A 27,490-nucleotide genomic window follows, 5' to 3' on the forward strand; every position below is an offset into this window, starting at 1 on the left:
GGATTAAATGGAACCTACGTGTACGTGTTTAAACAAACATATATCCCAGCAGACAATAAAAAAAAAATATTTATATTATGTATAAATTACAAAAATTTTGGAACTGATATGTATATATAAACCACAAAATGGAAATAACCTACAACAACAAAAACAACAGCAATCTCCTCTGCAGCATCAAACAGCACAGAAACCACAAAATTTACAAACAAACTTTAAAGTAAAGGCTGCGCGGTACACAAAAATATCAATAAGTGCCTGCCAGAAGCAATCAGCTTCATCACACAAAACTTCGCAAACGCCCATAAATGCACCTAAGTAAAAACCATGCAAAGTGAGAGCCCTAATAATTCAGTTTCTTAATAAAAAAAAAGTTGCCTCTGAATCCTCAAGTAAAATGCCAGAATTGATCGCGCTCCTCTAGCTAGTCATGCGGCAAGTCTCATCAATTATGAGCCTCCTCGACAAAACCCAGCAGTTCAACAGTCTCATAAATAATTTTCTGTGGAATGCGAATGGGCTGTCAAAACACCTACTCGAAGTGAAAACGAAGCTTAAATCTCATAACATAGATATTCTTCTAATATCTGAAACCCATTTCACCGAAATGAGCTATTTTCAAATCCCGAACAGGGTGGGCCATATAGCGTTTGCTTTTTGCACCATCTATTTTTTTGAGAATGGTAACACAAATGACATGTCAAATGTGTTCAAAATTTACTTAAAGGTTTGACATTTACGAAATAGGACGCTACACGCTTGAACAATATTGGGAAATATTGAAAACCTATTTCCAAAGTGGTGAGTCCTCTTCTTCTTCTGCGGTTACAGTAAATGGCGAGCGTTACCGTGACATGCTCAACGAGTTTTTGTTTCCAAAAATTGAAGAGGATGACATAAACGACATTTGGTTTCAACAGGACGGTGCAACTTGTCACACTGCCAAAGTTACACTCGAAATTTTGGCTACCGTTTTTGAATTCCGATATCAATTGGCCGCCTCGGAGCTGGAATTTAAACCCGTTGGACTATTTTTTGTGGGGAGCCGTTAAGGACAAATGCTATGCGAACCATCCAGAGACGATTGATGCTTTAAAACACGAAGTCGAAGTTGTCATTCATGAAATTGGAGCCCAAACAATCGAAAATGTGCTTAAAAATTGGGTTGATCGTATGGCCTACTATAAAGCCAGTCGTGGCAGTCATTTAATCAATATTATTTTTCATTCATAAATGACAATGTTCAATCTTTAAAATAAAGAAAAAGTTTGAAAAAATATTTATTCGTTTTTTTTTTATAGCCGATTCAAAAAGCAAATTCTACATGGCCCACCTTATACAAGCTCTATCATACGGTACATATATAAATAATTGGCGCGTACACCCTTTTTGGATGTTTGACCGAGATCCTCTTCCTATTTGTATTGTGCGTCTTGATGTTGTTCCACAAATGAAGGGACCTACAGTTTTAAGCCGACTCCGAACGGCAGATATTTTTTTTATGAGGAGCTTTTTCATTGAAGAAATACACTCGGAGGTTTGCCATTGCCTGCCGATGGGCGACGGATATTAGAAAAAAGTTGTTCTTCATTTTGGCCTTTCCCAAGATTCGAGCCTACGTTCTCTCTGAATTCCGAATGCTAGTCACTCATCAACCCATTCGGCTACGGCGGCCACACCTCTATCATAAAGTGCACCTACACTGGTTCAGCTATATTAATTAAAAACAACATTAAACACTATAATATTGACTCATGCTACGCAGAAGCAATTCTAGATACAAATATAGCCATCGAGGACAGTAGGGGCCAAATTACATCCTCCGCTGTATTTATGTACCTATATATATAATTGGTGTTTACACAATTTTTGGGTATTAGGCCGAGCCCTCCTCCTATTTGTGGCGTGCGTCTTGATGTTGTTCCACAAATGCAGGAACCTACAGTTTGAAGCCGGCTCCGAATGGCAAATATTTTTTATGAGGAATTTTTTCATAGCAGAAATCCACTCGGAGATGTGCCATTGCCTGCCGAGGCCGACCGCTATTAGAAAAAAACTGTTTCTTCATTATGATGTTTCAACACCGCAAAACACTCATAATGGGGATCTCGGCTCATCTACCCTAAAGGCCATCAGCTCTTCTAAGAATAAATCTTCGATTTTCGATCAACCTCCTAAGGCTCACCAACGTATTGGCCAAGTGATATAAATAAAATTCTTCACTTAATAGACCTCTGTGTTATCAAAGTTATAGCAGATTTTGAAATAGTATGCAATTCGTATTTCGACTTATCCTTTGACCATTCTCCCGTAATGGGCTTCACAACAAAAAAACTGATTGGAGTCTCTTCCAAATATTAATATCTGCAACTCTTAATCTGAACACTCACTAACATCTAGTGATGACACATACTATAGTCATTATAGTTGTTATACACTTCAATGCCTGCATCCAACGAGCAGCTTGGAAACCTATTCCAATTCTAAGCAAGCCACAATGTACAAGAATCTCTCATCTTCCAAAAGAAAAATTATCTGGCAGCAATAGTGGCAGCAAACTAAACATCTTAGCGGCAAAAAACGATTAAACATGCTAATGAAAGAGGTAAAAGAAATCTGGAAAGCAGCAAAATAATTAAAAAGGCCGATACTGGCACAATCCGTAATCAGAATTGAAAACAATCAATGGGCAAAAGGGATGTTGAAAAAGCCAACACATTGGCACATTACCTAAAAAGCGTGTTTATTCCACACGAGTCATGCAAAAAAACTCACGGGTTGTTGCTGAAATCTCAAATTTAAAACTTTTTATAATCGCTATTGAGACGAGAGTGACTGAGGTTGAGAACTCCTGCGCCAAGGTTAAAAATATAATATACATGAAGAACTTGTTGCTGCTCGCGCCCAGCTCACTGAATTACAAAGCAACGCAGGCGCCACAGACTTTGTAATAAACGATATCCATGAAGAGAGAGATGAGAATTTACCTGACATCTTCGCTAAGCTGCGCAGTGCAGCACATTACAAAACATCGACACAGCGGGAGACGATCAGATTGCGAAGTGCCACAGGCAAAACGTGAAATAACAACAGCAACGCACCAAGGTGGATTTATTAAGGGTGACAGCAATCACCTAGCTGAATTTTTCGCGTAGATATGGCTTACGTCAAAATGTTATACTTTGTTTGTATTGGTATGTACATATACATTCATACATATGTTTACATTTGTGTTTGCTGAGCTATTGGTGCAAATGGAACTTTTATTCACGCATGCCAATTTATTGACTCGCGGTTGTCCTTTAATTTAATTAATTTAAAATTTTAGGACAATTTATTGTGGCTGTATCATTGCTAGATCGTGGTGAATCATATAAAGCACTAGTTCGACACGCTGCTTATCGAAAAGACGTACAAAGGTCCACAAGGATTGGCAATAATTTTATCTGGTTGCTGCTTACTGGCTTCAGAAAGCGCCAATGAAGCATGAGCGTGGTCACAAGAAAATAAAATGGCTGGTGAGAAAAAGTAGTTTCTGTACAAACATTTTCTTTGCTATATGATTTTTTCTATAATTTAGATTTGCCTCATCGCAATAAAGCAACCAATATGGCCCGGTCACTGGGCCATACAAATTTATGATTATGAGTAACAAAATTCTGCGTACGTAAATATATAGCAAACGAGCTGCTAAGTCTCAACGTTTTTATACCGCAATGGCTATATAATAACTACAAGGTATGACATTGGCTTTAAAAACGTTTGACATAATTTATTACAAACATGCTTACCAACAGTTGGAGAATTGTCCAGAGCTATTGTATTTGTTCGTGAAACATAATCCCTTAATTTAAGCTGCCGAATTACCAAATGCACTGTTGGAAGCTAGAAGCAAATATTTCCGTTTTAAACATACAATTGCGATTATAAACCAAGAAATTTTGTCTGCCAAGAAATACATTAGATTTTTTGTTGCAGGGATTGAAATTGAATGATAATTCAGATATCGAGTATAAGGAGGTATGCATAATAATAATTCGAATAATAGGCATAAATAATCATTTGTTTTTTATATCATAGGAGCTTACAGAATTAGAGGACGTCATACAAACCAATATCGATACCGTACAGCGCACAGCAGAGGATTAAATCCAAATGGATTAAATAAAATTAATATAAGTCTAAATTAAATTAAATAATTTATTTTTCCATTAATTTTTCAAAGTTCAAGAACTTATGCTCTAAATACAGGCTATAAGCATCAATAAAGGTGAATTATATGAAATGAATTCACAAGCATATTACAAATTTGTTATCCAGAATTTTTAAATGCAAATCATAGCGATCGATTTTCCACAAAAAACATGAAGCAAACGTGTTTATGCAATATGGTATGCGCATCTCAACAGTATTTAGTATGAAGTCATCATAGTCACTGAAATTCAGCAATATCCTATGAGGATATAGATTTACGCATGTAAAAATTGCAAATTAAAAATGTGATACAAATACAATTGAGCTCAATATTACATACATTACTTTCTGTCCGCAGTGAGACTTTAATTTTGCCCTTGCTTCGAAGTTTTTTTGCGTTATGTTTCTCTATTTGAAACTTTTCTGTGTCCAAACTTCACTCTCTACATTCAATTTCAGTTTATGCATGCCCGTGGCAAGTTCTGAAATATGTATTAATATTTCAAATACCGCAAAGGTAGATAATTTTTTTCATATCCACAAGAACTTACAATTCACACATAAGCTACATATTAAATCTTCAATGAACTGTGGGAAATGTGGCGACTCTTTATTTTGTGATTATTTCCAGCATACGTTTCACAAGCAAATTACCCTCAAAACAAACAGCCGATTTTGACGTGATGCTTGGACCAAAGGCAACAACTAATACATGTAGGGTTTTACTTATATGTGGTTGCTGTCACTTGTAATAAATTCGCCTTGGCAACGCACCAACCGTCGTTTAACTGTTCTCTTCGTATGACCGCGCGAGTTACAGGGTTGCCAATAATCAACGGAGCCATTTGGCAACCCTGTATCTTTTGACAGAGATGTCAGCTCGCTTAATGACATACCGCGTTGGAAGCGTCAGTCCAAGCAAATTTTTACCATGAAACAGTACACGCCACGCGAGCGCTCCCAAATTGTTGAAATTTACAATCAACAAAAGAAGTCAATTGTGAAAACTCAACGTGCGTATAAAAAATTAAATAATGTGAAAAGTGCGCCTTCTAAGAACACCATTAAACGTTTGTACGAAAGGTTTTCGACTGGTGATGCTCTTTCTAATATAAAGAGGCCAAATCAAAACCGATCAAGGCGTCGCCAAAGACATCCCAAGATCGCCGTTCTCAGCAATTGGGCATTGCTCAGACCACTTTACAACGAATTATCCGCATTGATTTGCATTTATTCCCGTATCAAACACTTTTTAAAAAGTATACTTTGTGTGAAAACATTGTGCGGAATTTGTAAAGCGTATTCCGTTTGTGGCGCAGTCGGAAAACAGAAATTTTCAGACATTGAAAATAGTACCGTTCGCTCCGTTATAAGGAAAAAGAAAATATATAGTATATATGAAGCGACCAAAAGCAAAAACAATTGATTTACTTTTGCAAACACAATACATATTTATGTAATATATGTGTTTATGAACAATCAGCGACAAAGTTATTCGACGAAAATAGAGAATTAATAAAAATAGATAAAATGATGGACGAATTAAATTAAAAAATTGCTGGCAGCAATGGAATCAGCTATGAAACTACAACAAACTGTAATTATGGAACAACAACAACAAATAAATATGCACAGACAACAAGAAGTAGTGCAAAATCAATTTCTTCAACTAAGTACTAAAGACGTTTTACAACAATTTCGTCACATTCGACCGTTACTGGCACACAACCAGTATGTTCTTTTTTCAAGTCCGTCGAAAATGTACTACAGCTTTGTGGAAGTAATGAGGATTTGACACGTTTTGGAATTCAAATTATAAGAAACGAAAAAATTATGGGTGATGCTGGCAGGAGTATACAAGAGTTAGAAGATGCTGCTGATTGGAACCTTATCAAATCGCACTTGAAGCAGCATTTCAGACCACGACGAACAATGGAGAAATTTTCAACAGCTGCAGAATTGTAAAAGTATTCACATTAAGAGAATTATTTTGTTTTTTTGAAAAGGCCAAATTTGACCTAAATGAACTATACGAGTTTGATGGTAAAAAGTCAATACTTTATTCTCCTCAAAGTATTAATAGGGATTTAGTTGATATTTTACTCGAGAAAATCGATGCCCCTATTAGAGCACATATTATAGAGAGCAATAATTTGAATGAGGTTATTGTAAGGTACACAAATTTTAAACTGCTGGACGATACCAGATGCATAGACTTTAGGCATAGAAGGCAACAAACACAAATTAAAAGCAATTCCAATTTAAAGCAGCAATATGAGGGAGAAAATGTTAACCAATGGTTTAAAAATAATAATAAGATGTATAAATTTCTTGTAAATAATAGTGAATTACAGAAACGTGATGCTCAAGTTAGAAACTATCAATATAAGCAACAAGATAGTCCAGCACAACAACACCATAAAAAAACGAGTCAATTATATGATAATAGCAATTCTTCGGGGTTCAGGAATAGGGACTATTCAATCGTAATAATGGCACTATTTCTTGGAAGGTAGCTAACTTAAATAATAATAATTATAACGCCAAAATTGATTTCGCAAACGATTTTATAGAAATAAATGGCAATAAATTGTTACTAAAGCCAGTACAACCTGACAAACTAACCAAATTAATTTTGGATCACCTTAGCAGTGAAGAGCACGAAAAGCTCGAAAAATTATTATTGATGTACGAAGACTTATTTTATAAAGAAGGAAAGAATCTGACGGCTACTCATTGTATACAGCACGAAATAGTTACGCAAATTAACAATCCCATCTACTCGAAAATTTATCGATATCCCAAAGTTCACGAAGAAGAGATAAGTCGCCAAATAAATGATATGCTTAAGCAAAATGTCATAGCGACATCTTCGTCGCCGTATAACAGTCCTTTGTGGATTGTGCCCAAGAAAGAGAATAAAACAGGTTCGAGAGAATAGCGAATTGTTATCGATTATCTGAAGCTGAACGAAAATACAGTGGCCGATAAGTTTCCAATTCCTAATATAGACGGTATATTAGAAAAATTGGGAAGAGCAATATACTTCACTAAATTGGACCTTGCGAAAGGCTTCCATCAAATTGTAGTGAAGCCCGATGACAGGAAAAAGACTGCGTTTTCAACCCCTCATGGACATTTTGAGTTCATCAGATTGCCATTTGGGCGTAAAAACGCCCCATTAACCTTCTAAAGGTTAATGACTGTAGTTCTCCAAAAGAACATAAATAAAATATATGTGGTTACGATATAGACGATATTTCGATTTTCAGTACCTCTTTGACCTTGTCATGTCGGTCTCCTTGCCGCGGGGATGAGGCTTAAGTGGTGAGTTAACCCCATGTTATGGAGATTAACTTACCACGAACTAAGAAGGCAGCTCTAGGCCCGCACCGACAACCTGGCAGGAGGTATAAAACGCATTTTCTACAATGTGGAGGCTAACTATAGATCTCTCTGCAAGAGGTAACCCACTTTCGGGAAGTCCTCCCGTCGAGCAATCGACTGCTCGGGCATCGGATGTGCAGGCCCGAACCCCACACCCCCCTATGACCGGAACTGACAACCAGGGCTCCGGAGGAAGCGCACCACCAGTGGTGAAACATGGCACATTGGTTATGCCAATGGAGAGCCGATTGAGTGTGAGCGATACACCGTCGTCGAAACGATCTGAATCAACTGAACAAGTTGTGACGGATATGGAGATGGAGGACAATCTCTCAGTAGACTCAGATGGATCTCTGGTACCGAGTAAGTATTTGACAACGGTTAAACCTGGTGCGAATCAGGTAAGTACCGGTAAAAAGACTGAAGTTATTGGAGAGTCGAACGCAGGTGTTGGTCTATCCGCAAGGCAGATCAAACGAAGAAGACAGAAGTCGAAGAGAGCCGAAGCATTAGCTAAGGTAAGTACTCAAGCTCCGTCAGCTTCGACACCTGTAATGGAAACGGGAAAGCGTGGCAGAACAGATGATGCCTCTGGTGCGTTGCACTCTTCCGCAAACGAAACGGGGTTTGTGCTTGAGGAAAGTCGAGAGACGGAATTCGGAAATGCCAGCATCCTTGACCCATTATAAGGCAGACAAACTTTTCCCTGACAAGGCAAAGGCTAAGGAACTTCAAATGTCGAATGACAGTCTTCCGTCAACGTCTGGCGAATCATTCGCGAGAATGGCAGCAAAGGCAATGACGGTGGAAATACATACCGACAAATAAGACGGTCTACTGTCCAAAGGGCAACAAGACTATCTTGACAGCTATCTTTAGAAAGCTATCGGTGAGTGGAAAGACGCGCCGACTTTCGTGGGGAAAAGTGTGGTGGACGGCATCGTAAAGGTGCACTGTTCCAATGCTTTTTCACGAGAATGGCTGGAAAAAGAGATAGCAAAAATTCCAGCCTGCGAAAACAGCAAGTTCATTCTTGTTGAGAGTAGCAAAGAAAGGCTGGTACGAGCGAGTGTCTGGTTTCCGGGTCCTACCTCTAGTTCAGCAGAACTCCTCACACGCATCCCTGTTCAATACAAAGATCTTGACACGACTCTCTGGAGAGTATACTTGTGCACCAGGCAAAAAAACCACTACCACTTCGGAGGCGGATTCCCATCTGGTACTGGGTATCGATCTTGGGTCCCTCAAGGTTCTTAAGTCGAAGTACGGGTGCCGTCCTCACCTACATCTGGGGCGAGTCCATTTCCGTGTCCAGGATAAGGTGGAGGACAAAGCGTAAATATACTCAGTCTCATGACTGAAGTAATATTTACACAGATAAATCTGCAGCATAGCAAAGCGTCTACGGCTCTCCTGTGCCGTAGGCATGCAAAACTGCAAACAAACTCACACATAATACTAATACAAGAACCATGGGTATGTCACAAGTGTATCTGTGGTCTAGGTCATATTTCGGGGGACAAATACTTCATTGTGAAGGGAATGTGAGACCGCGAGCGTGTATTATCCTGCCGAGGTTGATCGATCACACGATGTTAAAAGAGCTATGCTCCGGAGATATCGTTGCTGCAAAAATAAAGTACTTGAAAAGTGGGAATAGTGTCGAAGCTATCATAGTTTCGGCCTACCTACCCTACGACACTTTACAGCCACCTCCTTCGAGGGAGCTAAGAGAAGTGGTCAAGTATGCAGAATCCAATAATCTGGGTCTAATAATGGGATGTGATGCAAATTCACAGAACATTGTGTGGGGAAGCAGCAAATGCAACCCCAGAGGTCTCAAGTTACTGGATTTCATCCTGTCATCCGATTTGGTCATTCAAAACACTGGTAACAAACCAACTTTTGTGACCAGAAGGAAACAAGAGGTGATTGATTTAACACTTACCAATAGGTCAGTTGGAAATCAAATCAACCGATGGCGAGTTTTGGAAGAGGACTCTCTTTCTGATCATCGTCTTATCGAACTCCGACTGGGAATTGATACAATATCAATACCTTCCGGTAGGAATCCTCGAAATGTCAACTGGGACAGGTATGGTGGGCTCGTAACAGAGCGATTACCAAACCTGAAAAAACTCAAATCAGCAGAAATGATTGAAGATGCTACTAAGAAATTAGAAGGTACTTTAATCAATTGCTTTGAGGAACTATGCCCACTCAGGCAAAACAGACAGGGGAAAGCGGTTACTTGGTGGAACCCTGAACTGTCGAAGTTTCGTGTACGGCCCAGAACTCTTTTTAATAAGGCCTTAAAGACCCAAACAGAAGAGGTCTGGGCTAATCATCGACTTACACAGCGAGAATATAAGAAAAAAGTACGGAAAGCCAAACTTGAATCCTATAGAAATTTCTGCAGTAACGTCGAAGAAATGAGGGAAACAGCGAGACTTTGTAAGGTCCTTCGTTTAGACCGCTCAGTAAGGCTGGATTCCATTCGAAAATCTAATGGTTCATACACCATTTCCAAATCGGAAACGTTTAATGCTCTACTCGAAACCCATTTTCCGGGTGTAGAACTCTCTCTGAAGTAGCGAGTGGCATGAACAATAACGGTAGCAAGGTTGGAACCTCTAGGTACAGCTGGTATATTGCTAGTCGGATAGTGACAAAAGAATCAATAAGGTTTTCTTTGTTTTCCTTTGAGAACTTTAAGTCCCCTAGACCTGACGGAATATATCTAGCAATGCTTAAAAAAGGAGGAGACAGGTTGCTTGAGGCCCTGAAAAGGATCTTCACAGCCTGTCTTGCATTTGGTTATATACCATCCCAATGGCGACGCGTAAGAGTAGTATTTATTCCGAAACCAGGAGAAGATGACTATTCCCTAGCAAAAAGTTTTAGACCAATCAGTTTGACATCGTTCATGTTGAAAAGTCTGGAACGAGTGGTGGAGAAACATATTCGAGTGGGGGTATTGCCGAGAAGTGCACTTAGCAGAAATCAACACGCTTACCAGAGTGGAAAATCATGTGAATCAGCCTTACACGATCTTGTTAGCAAGATTGCAGCCGGGCTGGAAGCTGACGAATACACAATGGGCGTGTTCGTGAACATTGAGAGGGCTTTCGACTCAATATGTTCTTCTGCCGAACGACACGGAGTTAATCAAACCATTGTAAAATGGATATATTCCATGCTCTCTGAGAGGCTGTTAACCGCTGGTGGGAGCAGTGACGAACAAATCACAGTCAGGGCCAAGCAACGATGTCCCCAAGGGGGTGTTCTTTCTCCGCTGCTGTGGTGTTTGGTCGTAGACTCTGTACTAGTGGAGATGCAGGAACTCGGTTTTCCCGGCCAAGCATATGCGGACGATGTCTGTGCGCTAACATCGGATAAATCCTTAAGGAGGCTTTGCACGAAAGTGCAGAGGATTCTTGACAAAACCGATGACTGGTGCATGAGACATGGTCTTTCCGTTAATCCGAACAAAACAACCATAGTTTTGTTTACGAGAAAACGGAAATTGGATGGACTCAGTCTTCCAACACTGAAAGGTGTGACACTTGGTCTTTCCGATGAAGTCGAATATCTTGGATAAGAAGCTGACTTGGCAGACACACGTTTCACTGAAGGTGAATCGTGCATTCAAGATTTTTCAGCAATGCCGTAGAGCCTTTGGTAAAACCTGGGGTCTGAAACCTGCTGTGGTCCTATGGATATACACAGCATTAATCAGACCAATCATCACTTACGCTTCTGTGGTCTGGTGGCGACGGAGCATGGTTAAGTCCACAATCCGGGAACTATACAGGCTGCAATGAAATGTATGTTTATGCATCACGGGTGCCATGAGTACAACCTCTGGTGATGCCCTAAATGCTATGCTTGATTTGCTCCCCCTGGATCTTAAGATTCAACAGGAAAATATAAAAGCAATGTGTAGGATCCATAAATATGGTTTCTGGCACGAAGACGGAACTTCGGGTCACAAAGAAATCTTTAAGTTGCTATCTGAGCAGTATCCACTGTTTTTGGCACCTAAAGATGACCTGATACCCACAGTTTCATTGGGAAATTTGATGTCAGATTGCCATTGCGTGAGCAATGGAGCAATGCAGAATGCATGCAGGGAGGATTGACGGATATTTTCTTTACCGATGGGTCCAAGAATGCAATAGGGTCTGGAGCCGGATGGTACTTAAACGATAGTAATAAGTATCACTATGCTATGGGGGAAATTGCAACTGTTTTCCAAACAGAAGTTTTTGCCATCCTGAAAGTAGCCGAACGGATAATAGGTAGGAGATGGAGCAGGAAACAGATTGGAGTCTTCAGTGACAGTCAGGCTACACTGAAGGCACTGGAGAACGTGAGGCAAACCTCAAAGATTGTTCAAGAATGTAAGAAGAAGCTTAATTCTGTCGCAAGACAAAACAGGCTTGTACTTATATGGGTTCTGGGACACTCCGGTGTTCAAGGAAACGAAATTGCCGACGAATTGGCCAACCGCGGATCAGCGGTGCCCCCACAGGGGCCAGAGCCAATAATCGGAATCAGTTCCGCAGGAATCAAGAATTGGATCAGCGATTATGTAGGCAATCTATATAAAGAGCGATGGTCCGGTCTAGAACGCTGCAGAACTGCAAAGTGTTTTGTGACAAGTCCGAACAGAAAATTGTCAAACTTTCTACTAAAACTTAGAAGGAAAGATATTCGGTTGATGGTCGGCATCATTACAGGACACAACCCATGGGGTCAGCATATGACCACCATTGGAATCATCGAGGACCCGGTATGCCTGCCATGATTGGAGGAGGCGGATAGCACTGAGCACTTTCTCTGTGAGTGTCCTGCCTTTGCTAGAGCGCGGCTACGAGCATTGGATTCAGATGTCCTGAGAATGAGTAATATTCGTTCTCTAAAACTGGAGGATATTTACAGATTTGCCAAGGATCTGGAAAATTCCCACAGGACTAACTATCTCTATCTCTGTCTCTATTCTTTCCTATCTCTTTCTTCCATACTTTTCTCCATCCCTCCTTGACTATCTACCCCCTTTCCAGAGCTTTAAACACAATGGGCTTCTTGGCCTCAGTGTTTTAGGAGCCACCAATCAATTTCAATTTTACCTCTTTGGAAGAACATTTAACAAACTTGAAACTAATATTTGAATCATTAAGAAAAGCCGGTTTTAAGATACAGCTGAATAAATGTAATTTTTTATCTAAAGAAACAGAGTATTTAAACCATATCCTAACTCATGAAGGAGTTAAACCTAATGGCAACAAAATTGATGTAATTCGAAACCTTAAATTACCAACTACTGAGAAACAGATTAGGTCATTCTTAGCTATTACCGGCTATTGCCGTAAATTTGTAAAAGATTACGCGAAAGTAGCGTATCCGATGATTTATTATCTGAAGAAAGGAAGAAAAATTAATCCTAATGATCCAAATTATGTCTCAGCGTTTGAGAAATTGAAAATTTTAATAACTTTAACTTTTAATATTAAGTAACTTTGTTCTTGGGGCTGTTTTATCCCAGGATGGCCACCCTGGTCGAGAAAGAGCTACTTAGTACAGTTTTTCACTATTTTAGGCCATATGTTTTCGGTAAAGAATTCGATCTGCAAACGGATCATCAACCGCTTAAGTGGTTACAAGTGAAGTATAGGGGTAAGGATATTAATCCACGTCTTCAAAGGTCGCTATCCAATTAGGAGAATACGGCGCGAAAATGGAATATATTCAGGGAAAAGATAATAAAATTTCCGATTTTCTCAGCCAAATAAATTCCATCACCAACGAAAGTAATATGCTTAGTGAAGAAAATTAAAATTTTTCAACCATGGCAACCATACATTGCCAAGAGCCAGATCATAATGACCACTTCCCAATATTAGACACGGTTGTGAACCGCTTTAAAACTCAATTTATTTTATTAAAAGAGAAATCAATCGAAAAAGAGTACATACTCGGAAATAAGCGAATATATATTCAAGAAAATGATATCCCTGATTTTATATCCGTCATAGTTAGGCGAAGCATGCTATCGGGTAAAGTAGGAATATATTTTGAGCTCAGTGATTCAGTTTACAATACCGACCAGTTAAAGTTAATCGAATTATTTGAAAACAGTAAAAGTGCAAAATTTTTCAAATATTCATACATGGCTAAAGACGTAAAAACTGAAGAAGAAGCCATGAAGCAAATATTCATTTTTCATACTAAAGAATCTGGCCATTCGGGCATAATCCCTAATTACGAAAGTTTAAAGGGAAAAATGTATCACCCAAGTTTAAAGAATATTATCAGTAAAGTAATAAATAATTGCGATATTTCCGCAGCATCAAAGTTTGACCGAAATCCCATAAAGAAAAAATGTCATATCACGGAAACGCCATCCGATACGTTAATTCCAAACATTCGTTTATTATTTTCCTTGATCAATTTTCAAAACATGCTGTAGCTTTTGACGTGATAACGTCTTATAATTCGATTTAACAGGCTGCACGCACGAAAAAATGTGTCGTTACCTTGCTCATATGTAGTTACCTTGCTCATTAGTGTTACCTTGCTCATATGTAGTTACCTTGCTCATTAGTGTTACCTTGCTCTCTAGTGTTACCTTGCTCATTAGTGTTACCTTGCTCATATTAGTGCTACCTTGCTCATATGTAGTTACCTTGCTCATTGCATTGAATGAACTGCAAGCGAAAGCGCGGAAGGAACGACAAAGCAAACAAAGCAAACGAACGGCAACGTTCGACATCTTGCTCTCTCCTACTTAAGTGAGCGTATATATGTATGTATATGCGCATATGTACATATATAAATTCACGTATTTGTATTTGCATATGCCTTCTTATTGATTATTATTAATTTGATTTACTTGAGGAATTTAAAATAAAACCAAGTTTGTTAATAATACCTGTTGTTTTAATGTTATTATTATTATTTTTTTATTATATATGAAGGAAAAAATGTATGGTAATATTTACCATATCTATACTAATATTATAAAGAGGAAAACTTTGTTTGTTTGGTTGTAATGAATAGGCTCAAAAACTACTGGACCGATTTTAAAAATTCTTTCACCATTCGAAAGCTACATCACGAGTAACATGGATTATATTTTATTTTGGAAATAGGGCTCGAGATATAGATCAAAACGTGGACCCGGGTAACCTTCGGATGTGTATGTACAATATGGGTATCAAATGAAAGCTGTTGATAAGTACTTTAATACGGGGTAATTTTCATACCTATTGATGACTAGGGTCTGGAAATATATGCCAAAACGTGGACCCGCCGTGTCTTTGCACCGAATTAAACCAAACTTCCACACATTGTTAAGGAGGTACTGAAGATGGTTTCCGTATAGTTTGGGTACCTATTGGTAGATATGGTCTCGAGATATAGGTCAAAACGTGGACCCGGGTAACCTTCGGATGTGTATGTACAATATGGGTATCAAATGGAAGCTGTTGGTGATTGCTTTAGTTCAGAGTATTTCCATCCGTTCCGTGACTAGGGTCTCGAGATAGAGACCAAAACGTGGACCCTAGAATGTGTTTGTACAATATGGATATCAAATGAAAGCTGTTGATAAGTGTTTTAATACGGGGTAATTTTCATACCTATTGATGACTAGGGTCTTGAAATATATGCCAAAACGTGGACCCGCCGTGTCTTTGAACCGAATTAAACCAAACTTACACACATTGTTAAGTAGGTATTGAAGATGATTTCCGTATAGTTTGAATACCTATTGGTAGATAGGGTCTCGAGATATAGGTCAAAACGTGGACCCGGGTAACCTTCGGATGTGTATGTACAATATGGGTATCAAATGAAAGCTGTTGATAAGTGCTTTAATACGGGGTAATTTTCATACCTATATATGACTAGGGTCTGGAAATATATGCCAAAACGTTGACCCGCCGTGTCTTTGCACCGAATTAAACCAAACTTCCACACATTGTTAAGGAGGTATTGAAGATGGTTTCCGTATAGTTTGGGTACCTATTGGTAGATATGGTCTCGAGATATAGGTCAAAACGTGGACCCGGGTAACCTTCGGATGTGTATGTACGATATGGGTATCAAATGGAAGCTGTTGGTGAATGCTTTAGTTCAGAGTATTTCCATCCGCTCCGTGACTAGGATCTCGAGATAGAGACCAAAACGTGGACCCTAGAATGTGTTTGTACAATAGGGATATCAAATGAAAGCTGTTGATAAGTGCTTTAATACGGGGTAATTTTCATACCTATTGATGATTAGGGTCTTGAAATATATGCCAAAACGTGGACCCGCCGTGTCTTTGAACCGAATTAAACCAAACTTACACACATTGTTAAGTAGGTATTGAAGATGATTTCCGTATAGTTTGAATACCTATTGGTAGATAGGGTCTCGAGATATAGGTCAAAACGTGGACCCGGGTAACCTTTGGTTGTGTATGTACAATATGGGTATCAAATGAAAGCTGTTGATAAGTGCTTTAATACGGGGTAATTTGTTATGTTATGTTATGTTATGTTATGTTATGTTATGTTATGTTATGTTATGTTATGTTATGTTATGTTATGTTATGTTATGTTATGTTATGTTATGTTATGTTATGTTATGTTATGTTATGTTATGTTATGTTATGTTATGTTATGTTATGTTATGTTATGTTATGTTATGTTATGTTATGTTATGTTATGTTATGTTATGTTATGTTATGTTATGTTATGTTATGTTATGTTATGTTATGTTATGTTATGTTATGTTATGTTATGTTATGTTATGTTATGTTATGTTATGTTATGTTATGTTATGTTATGTTATGTTATGTTATGTTATGTTATGTTTTGTTATGTTAAAGTATATTATGTTATGTTAATGTTAACTCATTCTCTATATCCATACAAAATATCTATCAAACAAATACAATTAAAATTTTCTTTTGAAAAATGCAACCATTCAATCAGTATTTTCTTATGACGTTATCACGTTAAACTACCGACAGTAAACCGACTTTACAGACAACCTCTTTTTTCCTTGAAGACAGAAATAGTCTTACTTTTGAAGAAAAAATAAGATTGTACATTTCGGCCTTTGGTAAAATGAAAAAAATCGTTTGCGATAACGAATTTAACTCTATTAACGTAAAACAATTTTGTAAAGAGGAATAGAATAGAGGAAATAGAATTACATTTATCGAAGCCATACATGCAATTCTGATGTGGAAAGGTTTAACAACACTTTAAGTGAAAGAATCAGAGCTTTAAATTTAGAAAAACAGATGCCAATAAAAGACCAAGTAAGTAAAGCAATAGAGCCTTACAACAACACGTTCCATTTAACGATTGAAAATATGCCCAACAATGTCCACAACAACAAAACGGACACGAATAAAGAATAGGAGAAAACTGAAAAAAAAATTATAGAAAATATCCCAAGCAAATGAAAAAAGAGATAAGTATGTAGAGAATAGAAGTGAGGGTTTTGTCAAAAATTATTAAATGTTCGACACAAAGAACAACCAAAATTTAGAAAAATTAAATTAACGAATGTTCACGAATCAAATATCAAAAGGCCGTTTAAGCGAAGTGCAAGCCGATAAACGAAAAGTCTATCAATCAATTTTTTTTTTTATTACATATTTAAATTTTTTTTCATCAGTACAATCATTTTTTTTTTCTGCCCGTAAATATACTGCTGGTATAATTATTCAATTGCTATTTTTATTTAAAGTAACCCATATTTGACTATTTTACTCACAAATCGTTATATACTAAGTGCATATGTACATTGTATATCTATACTATAAAGGTGAATGTCTGTACGTTGTCCGCGCATCATTACGAAACGACAACACCAAATGACGTAAAAATTTTTATACATTCATATTTTCACCCAATGAAGATTATAGGCATGTTTTTATGATGGAACTCCTTTTCCACAGCCCCGAGGCCGCGCCACCACTCTTATTCGTCACTAATAATCGAATATTTGCTTAAATTAAATCTAAAAAATCTTTGTTTTTCCTATTTCCCACTATTTATAGCACACTCTAGACTTCATAATCCGCATAAGCTGTTCAACTATGACCCAAATGCAAAGTTCAAAAACGGTTTGAGATAGAAAATTAATAAAAATAATTTTGCTTGATATTTTTCTGATTGGTTGTTTTGATTTTATTCAACGAGGCATAACAACGGATGCCGGGTATTGTAATATTATGGTTATTAATAAAAAAATATTTTCTATGAAATTATTGTTTGTAATTCTTTTATATACATATCCTAAATCCATCAAAACTACTCCTACGCGACCGGGGCCGCGGGTTAAACCTTAGTTTTTCCTATTTCCCACTATTTATAGCACACTCTAGACTTCATAATTCGCATAAGCTGTTCAACTATGACCCAAATGCAAAGTTCAAAAACGGTTTGAGATAAAAAATTAATAAAAATAATTTTGCTTGAGATTTTTTGATTGGTTGTTTTGATTTTATTCAACGAGGCATAGCAACGGATGCCAGGTATTGTAATATTGTGGTTAATAATAAAAAAATATTTTCTATGAAATTATTGTTTGTAACTCCCTTATATACATATCTTAAATCCCTCAAAACTACTCCAACGCGAGCGGGGCCGCGGGTTAAAGCTAGTATTCATATTTTGCGTATTAATACATGCCTATTTGCCTTAAGTATATGTATACGGTATACTAAAAATTCATAGAGCTATGTGAAATCATACATACATAAATACAAAAACTAGAACAAAGCAAAGTAAAAAGATTAAATGTAATACAACGCCAATGCACAATTAAAATCCCGGAGTATTTTGAAGTCAAGGGAGGGAGGAGTTACATACTCTCTTACTTCTAAGAGTAAGTCCAGTTAATAATAAATACCCATGATGGAAAGAATAATGAGATGGCGCCTATCGTGGTCCCGTTACTTTGCTCTCAGCGAATTTGACAACGAGTTACATGATTTTAGCTCCAGTATGGCCAGATTACCGTTTTTGTAACTTGATTTAGCATTTGTTTTTGTTATTTAGTCTCGGAGTTTTAGTTCTTTCTTCATGACATTTTTCTAGCCTCTTCTAATTAAAATAAATGTTTATAATTTTAATTTTTTAAAAATTAGTTCAATAATTCTCTCAGTTTTTTTTAGCATTACTTTTTTTAACATCTGGTAGCATTACCCGCGATTGCAGTTGTTGTTGGTGTTCTTCTGTTTTCAGCAGTTTAATCTTTCTCTCGCTACTGCAGTGTTGTCTAGCTTTGGATATAAAAACGCACAAAAATGCCCATTTAACTAAAATAAAACACCAACTTTTTTATGATTTCCTTATGGAACTTTGTATGCGTGATAAATTGTCTTTAAAATGTGTCTCACTCGGTACTGCAGTATTGCCTACCTCTGGATATAAAAACGCACTAAAATGCCCATTTAAAGAAAATAAAACACCAAATTTTTTATGATTTACTTAAAGAACTTTGTATGCGTGATAAATTGTCTTTAAAATGTGCGCTTTTTTACATAAATGTGTTATGGTTATGTACAATTTAATTTATGCATTTTTTTTTGTTAAGCGAGACTCTTTTGTTAAGGGAACGACTTATTTGCTATATTTGAGGTTATGTAACTAGATAAGGTACTCTTTTTGTAAAAATGTCAGTATGGTTTCTTTGGTATTTTCTGGTATTTTGTGGCATATTTTTACAATGAATACACCTCTTGATGCCCTATATTTCATTAAGGATTGATGGCCGGAAGAAACGATTACACCTCTATGGTTTTAATCTACATTCAGTAAATTCAAACGCCTTTTGAAATGTGTAAAAAGGTTTCTTTTTTTTTAATTTAAAGCTACCGAAACTTTAGGTTAAAAGAAAACTGTATTATTATACAAAAGAAGGTTAAAAAAGGCCACTCTGAGAAGATTTTAGTGCTAATGAAAATTAGTTGGTTCTTATAAAATTTGAAAGTGTGAATTTAACTTTTTGCTCCTTTTAAGGTTATGCAAAAATATTAAATGTCCCTCTCTCAACTATTCTTAAGATTGAAAACCTTTTTACACATTTCAAAAGGCGTTTGAATTTACTGAATGTGGATTAAAACCATGGAGGTGTAATCGTTTCTTCCGGCCATCAATCCTTAATGAAATATAGAACATCAAGAGATGTATTCATTGTAAAAATAAGCAACCAAATACCAGAAAATACTAAAGAAACCATACTGACATTTTTACAAAAAGAGTACATTATCTAGTTACATAACCTCAAATATAGCAAATAAGTCGTTCCCTTAACAAAAAAGTCTCGCTTGACAGAAATAACTTATAAATTAAATTGTACATAAGCACAACACATTTATTAAAACCAAAACGCACATTCTAAAGAGAATTTGTCACGCATACAAAGATCTTTAAATGATTCAATAAAAATTTGTTGTGTTATTTTCTTTGAATGGGAATTTTAGGGCGTTTTTATATCCAAAGGTAGGCTATACTGCAGTGGCGAGAGAGAGATTTGACTGCCGAAAGCAGAAGAACACCAACAACACCTGCAACCGCGGGCAATGCCACCAGATGTTAAAAAAAGTAAAGCTAAATAAAACGAAGTGAATTATTAAACTAATTTAAAAAAAAGTATATTTTACAGAATTATAAACATTACTTTTAATTAGAACAGGTTGGAAAAATATCATGAAGAAAGAACTAAAACTCTCAGACTAAATAACAAAAAAAAAAATGCTAAATCAAGTGACGAAAATGGTAATCTGGCCATACTGGAGCTAAAATCACGTAACTCGTTGTCAAATTCGCTGAGAGCAAAGTAACGGGACCACGATAGGTGCCATCTCATTATTCTTTCCATCATGGATAAATACCTACTTAGCCCACAATCTGAATTTTATTGTAATTTTCCCTATTTTTTTACTCTCGCTCTAACTAACTTAAGCTAGCCAATATTTATTCGATTAATGAGTAAGAGCATTATTAAGAGAACTTCCGCTGTTAAATTCTAGCTGTAAGTGTGTAACATCGAACTTGAAATATTAGCTAACGCAACTTATAATTAGCCCTTAAGTTTCGGTTTTAGTACACACCCGTTAAAACAGTTCAATACAACAGCAATTAGGAAAATTGTTGGGGTTTTATTAGCAACTAATAAAGGCGATTAATATAGGACTATGAATAAGTTCGTGCGGTTTTACAACAGATGGCGTAACTTGATTATTATTCCATCGATCCACATTTCCAAACATTCATTGGAGAGCTACTGTCGTAAGGCACAAACGTCAGTATAAGTTTTTTATTTGAAGCGTAAACAACAATATTTTTACCACACTTGAAAATGTCGAATTTCGTGCCAAATAATGTGTTTTTGCGGGGAATTCTTCTTCATTATTTTAATATGAAGAAAAAAGCAGCCGAAAGTCATCGTATCTTGGTGGAAGTTTATGGTGAGCATGCTCTATCTGAGCGAACGTGCCAGAAGTGGTTTGCACGCTTTAAAAGTGGTGATTTTGGCTTGGAAGACGAAGAACGCGAGGGTGCGCCGCCAAAGTTCATGGATACCGAATTGGAGGAATTGCTCGATCAAGATCCGGCTCAAACGCAAGAAGAGGTTGCAAAAACTTTGGGAGTTGATCAATCAACCATTTCCAAACGTTTAAAAGCCATGGGAATGATCCGAAAGGTAGGCCATTGGGTGCCGTATGAATTGAAGCCAAGAGACGTTGAACGCCGTTTTATGGCATGCGAACAACTGCTTCAACGGCACAAAAGAAAGGGTTTTTTGCATCGAATTGTGACTGGCGATGAAAAGTGGGTCCATTACGACAATCCAAAACGTCGGGCAACGTATGGATACCCTGGCCATGCTTCAACATCGACGTCGGCGCAGAATATTCATGGCCTGAAGGTTATGCTGTGTATCTGGTGGGACCAGCTGGGTGTTGTGTATTATGAGCTACTGAAACCGAATGAAACGATTACGGGGGATGTCTACCGACGACAATTGATGCGTTTGAGCCGAGCACTGCGAGAAAAACGGCCGCAATACGCCGATAGACACGACAAAGTTATTTTGCAACATGACAATGCTCGGCCACATGTTGCACAAGTGGTCAAAACATACTTAGAAACGCTCAAATGGGATGTCCTACCCCACCCGCCGTATAGTCCAGACCTTGCGCCATCCGATTACTATCTCTTCCGATCGATGCAACATGGCCTGGCTGACCAGCACTTCCGTAATTACGATGAAGTCAAAAAATGGATCGATTCGTGGATTGCGGCAAAACCGACCGAATTTTTCACAAAGGGAATCCGTGAATTGCCAGAAAGATGGGAAAAAGTAGTAGTAAGCGATGGACAATATTTTGAATATTAAATTTGTAACCATTTTACGTCAATAAAGTTTCAAATTTCGAAAAAAAACCGCACGAACTTATTCATAGTCCAATAATTAATCGAATATCATCAATAACTTTTTAAAAAGTATACTTTGTGTTAAAACATTGAGCGGAATATGTAAAACGTATTCCGTTTGTCGCGCAGCCATTTAAATCAATTGCTGCCTTGTGCAAGTCCCGCAAAGGATCTCTTAAACTCTCCGACATTGATCAGCCCGTATATGGGGCTGTATATCTGCATGAGAGGTTGCCAAAGGCCTTGTGTGAGATAATGGCGTATGCCTCTGAACTCCGGAGAAAAAAGCTACTAATGTCAGCGTTCTCCATCGGGGGCTAAGTTTCCATCAGACGAAAGCCTAACGAAGAGCGCCAACTATGGTGCAGCAGTGGATACTCTTATAGGCATAACAAAAAAAAAATTCAATACACTCACGCCTCTTTATCAACATTTTCTTTTTTTCTCTCTTAAATATTATTCAGTTTAGAACGTAATATAATGTTAATTTATACTCCTGTTTACCTTATGTTTCTATGTATGCGTTTCTCACATTTCACTTCATTTCTAACTTTCCATGTGTTATCTTCTTTCGCCCTCCCGTTTACTCTTACTGCAAATTGTTTGCCATTTTATGTGGCTTTTTGCTTAACCTCAAAGTGCAATGTCCTCGATATTTTTAATTTTGTAGTTTTGAATCCCGTTCCAAAGACTATGACAGGTAAACAAACTCGATGAGGTCAGATACATTTTTGAATCATATGTTATTGATGTTGTATGTGTTTCCGAGCCTTGGTTCTATAACCATTGTAACATTTTTTTTTGTGTTGATGGATATAACCTTTTTCGTTCATATAGACTTAGGCATAGTGGTAGAGTGGCTGTGTTTGTTAAATCTGGTTTGTCCTGTAAAATTAAATGTACATCAGAGCCTTATAGTTCAATTGAATACCTCTTTGTTGAACTGATGTCTCATCATACAAAAATACTAATAAAATTTGTTTATAGACCTCAGAAACACTTCACTTACGATGACAGTATGGTATTTATTGAAAATCTTATCCTCAGCTATAACGACATTCGAACAGCTGAAGATTTTAACAGTGATTTGCTTACTGAAAATAAACTTTCACTGGCAATGTAAAATCTAGGTTTTTTCCAAGTAAATTTCTCAACTCCTACACGTTTCCTCAAACAAACTGCACGGTCTTGGACATATTGTAAGTGATACATTGAAAATTTTAATCTTTGACTAGCTCTCCTTCCCAAATTTTTCGAAACATTACCTTATTTTCCTAAAATTGGATTTTAAGTTATCTTGTAACACAGTTTCCTATTCATATAGAGATTTTATACATATTAGTTATGAGCAACTAGAAGAAGCTACTAATGCCATACCCTGTTGTCCACAAACGAGCAGAATAATTTTGTCCAACCAATATATTTAGTTCCCTATTTGAACAGTATGTGCCGTTTGTAACAAAATTAATAAATGTTCGTAAATGGCCTTGTTTCAACAATTATTCAAAAGCGTAACAAGGCATATCGAAAGTGGAAACACTTGAAATGTGAAGCAGCCTATAATGTCTTCAGGGTCACAGAAGACAAGTCACGACAGCGATTAAACTGCAAAAACTGAAATTGTACGACCATCACCTTAGCACAGTGTTGAGGAATGCGAAATAGTAATATGACAACCCTGATCTAAAATGTCAAAAAGCACTATAATTGAGATGACAGACTAGCACGTTGCTGATGCTTTTTATTTTTTTATTTTTTGCACAAGTCGATCGTAATAAGCTGAATTAATTAAACACTTTAATTGAATTGTATTTGGTATAGCATTTAATATTGTTAACTAATTAGAAGTAATAAACTTTCTGAAGTAAACATATAAGTGTGGTGTCGGTAATTTGGTACACACCAGAGAGTATAACAGGTGGATCATACCACACATCGCAACAGGTGGCGACGAGGAAATTGGTCTCATAACCTACAAAACTGCAAAGTAGGAACATAAGCGAAAATGCCAGAACAAGAGGAACTTATGAAACTGTTGCAGATGCAAAGCAAATTACTGGAGCAATTGACTCAAAGATCAAAGCAGCCAGTAGAAAATTCAAAGGAACAGTTGATGGAGTCATTGGCAAAAAGCATAGCAGAATTTTGCTATGATGCCACAAACGCACTCACATTCGACACGTGGTATGCACGTCACGAAGACGTTTTCTTGGTCGATGGCAAAGATTTGGACGAAGCATCACGTGTTCGCCTCTTAATGAGGAAGCTAAATCCAATTGCGTATAACAAGTAAGCAACATATATTTTACCAAAAAAATCCACGAGATTTCACATTCGAAGAAACAGTCTCCAAGCTGGGAGAAATGTTCGGTGCAAATGAATCGCTCTTCAGTATAAGATACAAATGTTTGCAAATTAGTAAGAATCAACAGGAAGACCTGGTATCGTATGCAGCCAGGGTCAATGCTCAATGTGAAAAATTTAGACTGTCGGAACATTCGTCAGATGAATTCAAATGCCTCATCTATGTATTTGGGTTGCAAGCACACACAGAAGCCGACATTCGTATAAAAATATTGGCAAAACTAGAAGAAGATTCACAGCAAACATTAAACTCTCTGGTGAGCCATGCGCAAAAATTCATCAATCTAAAGAAAGATACAGCAATGGTGGAAGAGACAAAAGCCGTAATAACCAACGCAATACATGCAAATACACGCCAAAGCAAGAACGATGCAACTAAAAATAGCAAAACAAATAAAGCGAAGATTCCAAAAACACCCTGTTGGAATTGCGGAGACATGCACTATGCAAAATATTGTACATATCGCAATCAAAAGTGTAACAAGTGCAACAAATACGGTCATAAGGAGGGGTACTGTAATTCATACAGCGCCAGCAAAAGCAAAAGCACAAAACCTCAGCGACACAAGCAACAACAAACGAGCAACAAAGGTCACAACAGTTGCTTACAAGTAAATTCAATAACGCATGTTAATCGACGCAAATACACAACAGTAAGCATAAAGCCGATAGAAACCGCAACTTCATCGTTTCCGTCGTGTGATGTCAGAATGCGGGTGGACACCGCCTCGGACGTCTCGCTAATCGGAAAGTCCACATGGATACAAATGGGTCAACCGGGAATACGGTTGGAGAACAAATACGTTACCAGCGCATCAAAAGATAAGATTCAACTACTAGCCGAATTTTCTTGTGAAGCTAGTCTAAACGGGGAAGTACAATACTGTAATTTATTCGTAACAAATATTGATTCTTTGAACATCTTAGGAGTTGACTGGTGTGACATTTTCCATATTTGGGAAAAGCCTCTCAATCTCATTTGTAACAACATCATATCGGTTCAAGATCAACAATCTACTATTTTGAAGCATATACAGCAAGACTATGCGGACATATTCAAGCCAAGTCTGGAAAGTTGTAGCACAGTTACATCAGCATTGCATCTAAAGCCGGATGCTAAACCAATTTTTCGCGCAAAAAGGCCAGTAGCATATTCCATGCTACCGTACATTGAAGAAGAACTAAATAGATTACATCAATTAGGGGTTATCGCCCCTGTAGAATTTTCTGAATGGGCAGCGCCTATCGTCGCAGTGAAGAAACCGTCTGGCAAGGTTCGGATCTGTGGCGATTATTCATCAGGGCTAAACGCATGGTTAGAACCGCATCAATATCCGCTGCACACGCCAGAAGAAATTTACGCAAAGGTCGCGGGAAGTCATTGTTTTACCGTAATAGACCTATCAGACGCGTATCTACAGATACCCGTCACAGCAGAGTCAGCCAACCTGCTCACCATTAACACGCATATGGGTCTGTTTACGTTCAATCGACTCGCACCAGGTATCAAAAGCGCTCCAGGAGCGTTCCAACAAATCATGGACACCATATTGGCAGGCATAGATGACACCGTCGCTTACATAGATGACATCATTATAGGCGGTGCAACCTTTGAGAAACATGTCGAAAAACCTTCATAAAGTGGCGCAACAGCTACAGAAGTATAAATTTCGGGTCCAGTTCGACAAATGCAAATTTTTTGCTGCACAAGTAAAATATTTGGGAAACATTTTCAGCAAAACAGGTATAAAACCTGACCCCACCAAAATAAGCCAGATTCTAGCACTACCAGAACCCAAAAATATGTCAGAAGTCCGAGCATTTCTGGGCAGTGTAAACTATTATGGAAAATTCATCGCAGACATGTCCAAAATCAGAGCACCTTTGGACAAATTGCTTCATAAAAATGAAAAGTTTAATTGGAACGCTGATTGCCAAAAAGCCTTCCAGCAATTCAAACGCATTTTAAATTCACATTTAATGCTTACGCATTATAACCCCAATTTACCATTGAAAGTGGCAGCAGACGCCTCCAATAGAGGAATCGGTGCGTTTATTTGTCACGTTTTTCCGGACGGATCAGAGAAGGTTATACAACACGCCTCAAAAGCTTTAACGGATGCAGAGCAAAAGTACTCGCAAATTGAAAAGGAAGCTTTAGCATTAGTTTTTGCGCTAAAGAAGTTCCACAGATTTATTTTTGGACGTGAGTTCACATTGTGCACGGATCATAAGCCGCTAATCGCAATATTTGGTAAAAATAAGGGCATCCCAACGTACGCAGCAAATATTCTTCAGCGATGGGCACTAATATTGATGATGTACGACTTCAATATCCAATACATTAAAACAACAGAATTTGGATGTGTAGACATGCTTTCGCGCCTTATAGCCAATCACACAAAGCAAGACGAAGACATGGTGATAGCTTGTACGCAAATGGAAGAAGAAATGAACACGATTATTGAAGACCAATGTGAAAAACTTGCGGTGAGTTTTGAAATGATAAGAAAAGCTACAAAGCAATGTTCAACGGCCCAAGCTGTCATAAACGCATTATCAAATGGATGGAAGCAAGAAATAACACCAGAATTACAGCCACTTTATGCACGGAAAGATGCACTCAGCGTGATTCAAGAGTGCCTAATGTTTCATGAACGCATAGTGATTCCGAAGAAATTACAACCACGAATTTTACGTCAACTACACAGAGGACATCCAGGTAGAGAACGGATGAAATTGTTAGCAAGGAGTTACGTGTATGGGCCTGGTGTGGGCGAAGATATAGTCTCGTATTCACGAAATTGTCAACTTTGTGCATCAACAGCAAAAATGGCTGTAAAACATACACTACGATCATGGCCGTTAGCAACAAAACCAATGGAACGGTTACACATTGATATAGCATGACCATGCAATGGTTTTTATTACTTCGTAATCGTAGATGCATTCTCAAAATGGCCTGAAAATTTTCAAATAGAGAATATCACAACGCAAACAATCATTAGCAAGCTAAATGAAACGTTTTCACGTTACGGAGATTGTGACACACTGGTCTCCGATAACGGCACACAATTTACGAGCGGAGCGTTCGA

At 37.6% G+C, this 27,490-nt stretch overlaps 1 protein-coding gene across 1 annotated transcript; it reads left to right on the forward strand.

Annotated features, from left to right (window-relative positions):
- The first annotated feature begins 24,394 nt into the window (after positions 1-24,394).
- Positions 24,395-26,035, forward strand: LOC128870252 (uncharacterized protein K02A2.6-like). The gene has a single exon (XM_054112853.1). It carries the CDS (start codon positions 24,395-24,397, stop codon positions 26,033-26,035), a length of 1,641 nt encoding a protein of 546 aa, XP_053968828.1.
- Positions 26,036-27,490: the final 1,455 nt, after the last annotated feature.

Source organism: Anastrepha ludens, chromosome X, assembly GCF_028408465.1.
Source record: "Anastrepha ludens isolate Willacy chromosome X, idAnaLude1.1, whole genome shotgun sequence".
Classification (NCBI taxonomy): domain Eukaryota; kingdom Metazoa; phylum Arthropoda; class Insecta; order Diptera; family Tephritidae; genus Anastrepha; species Anastrepha ludens.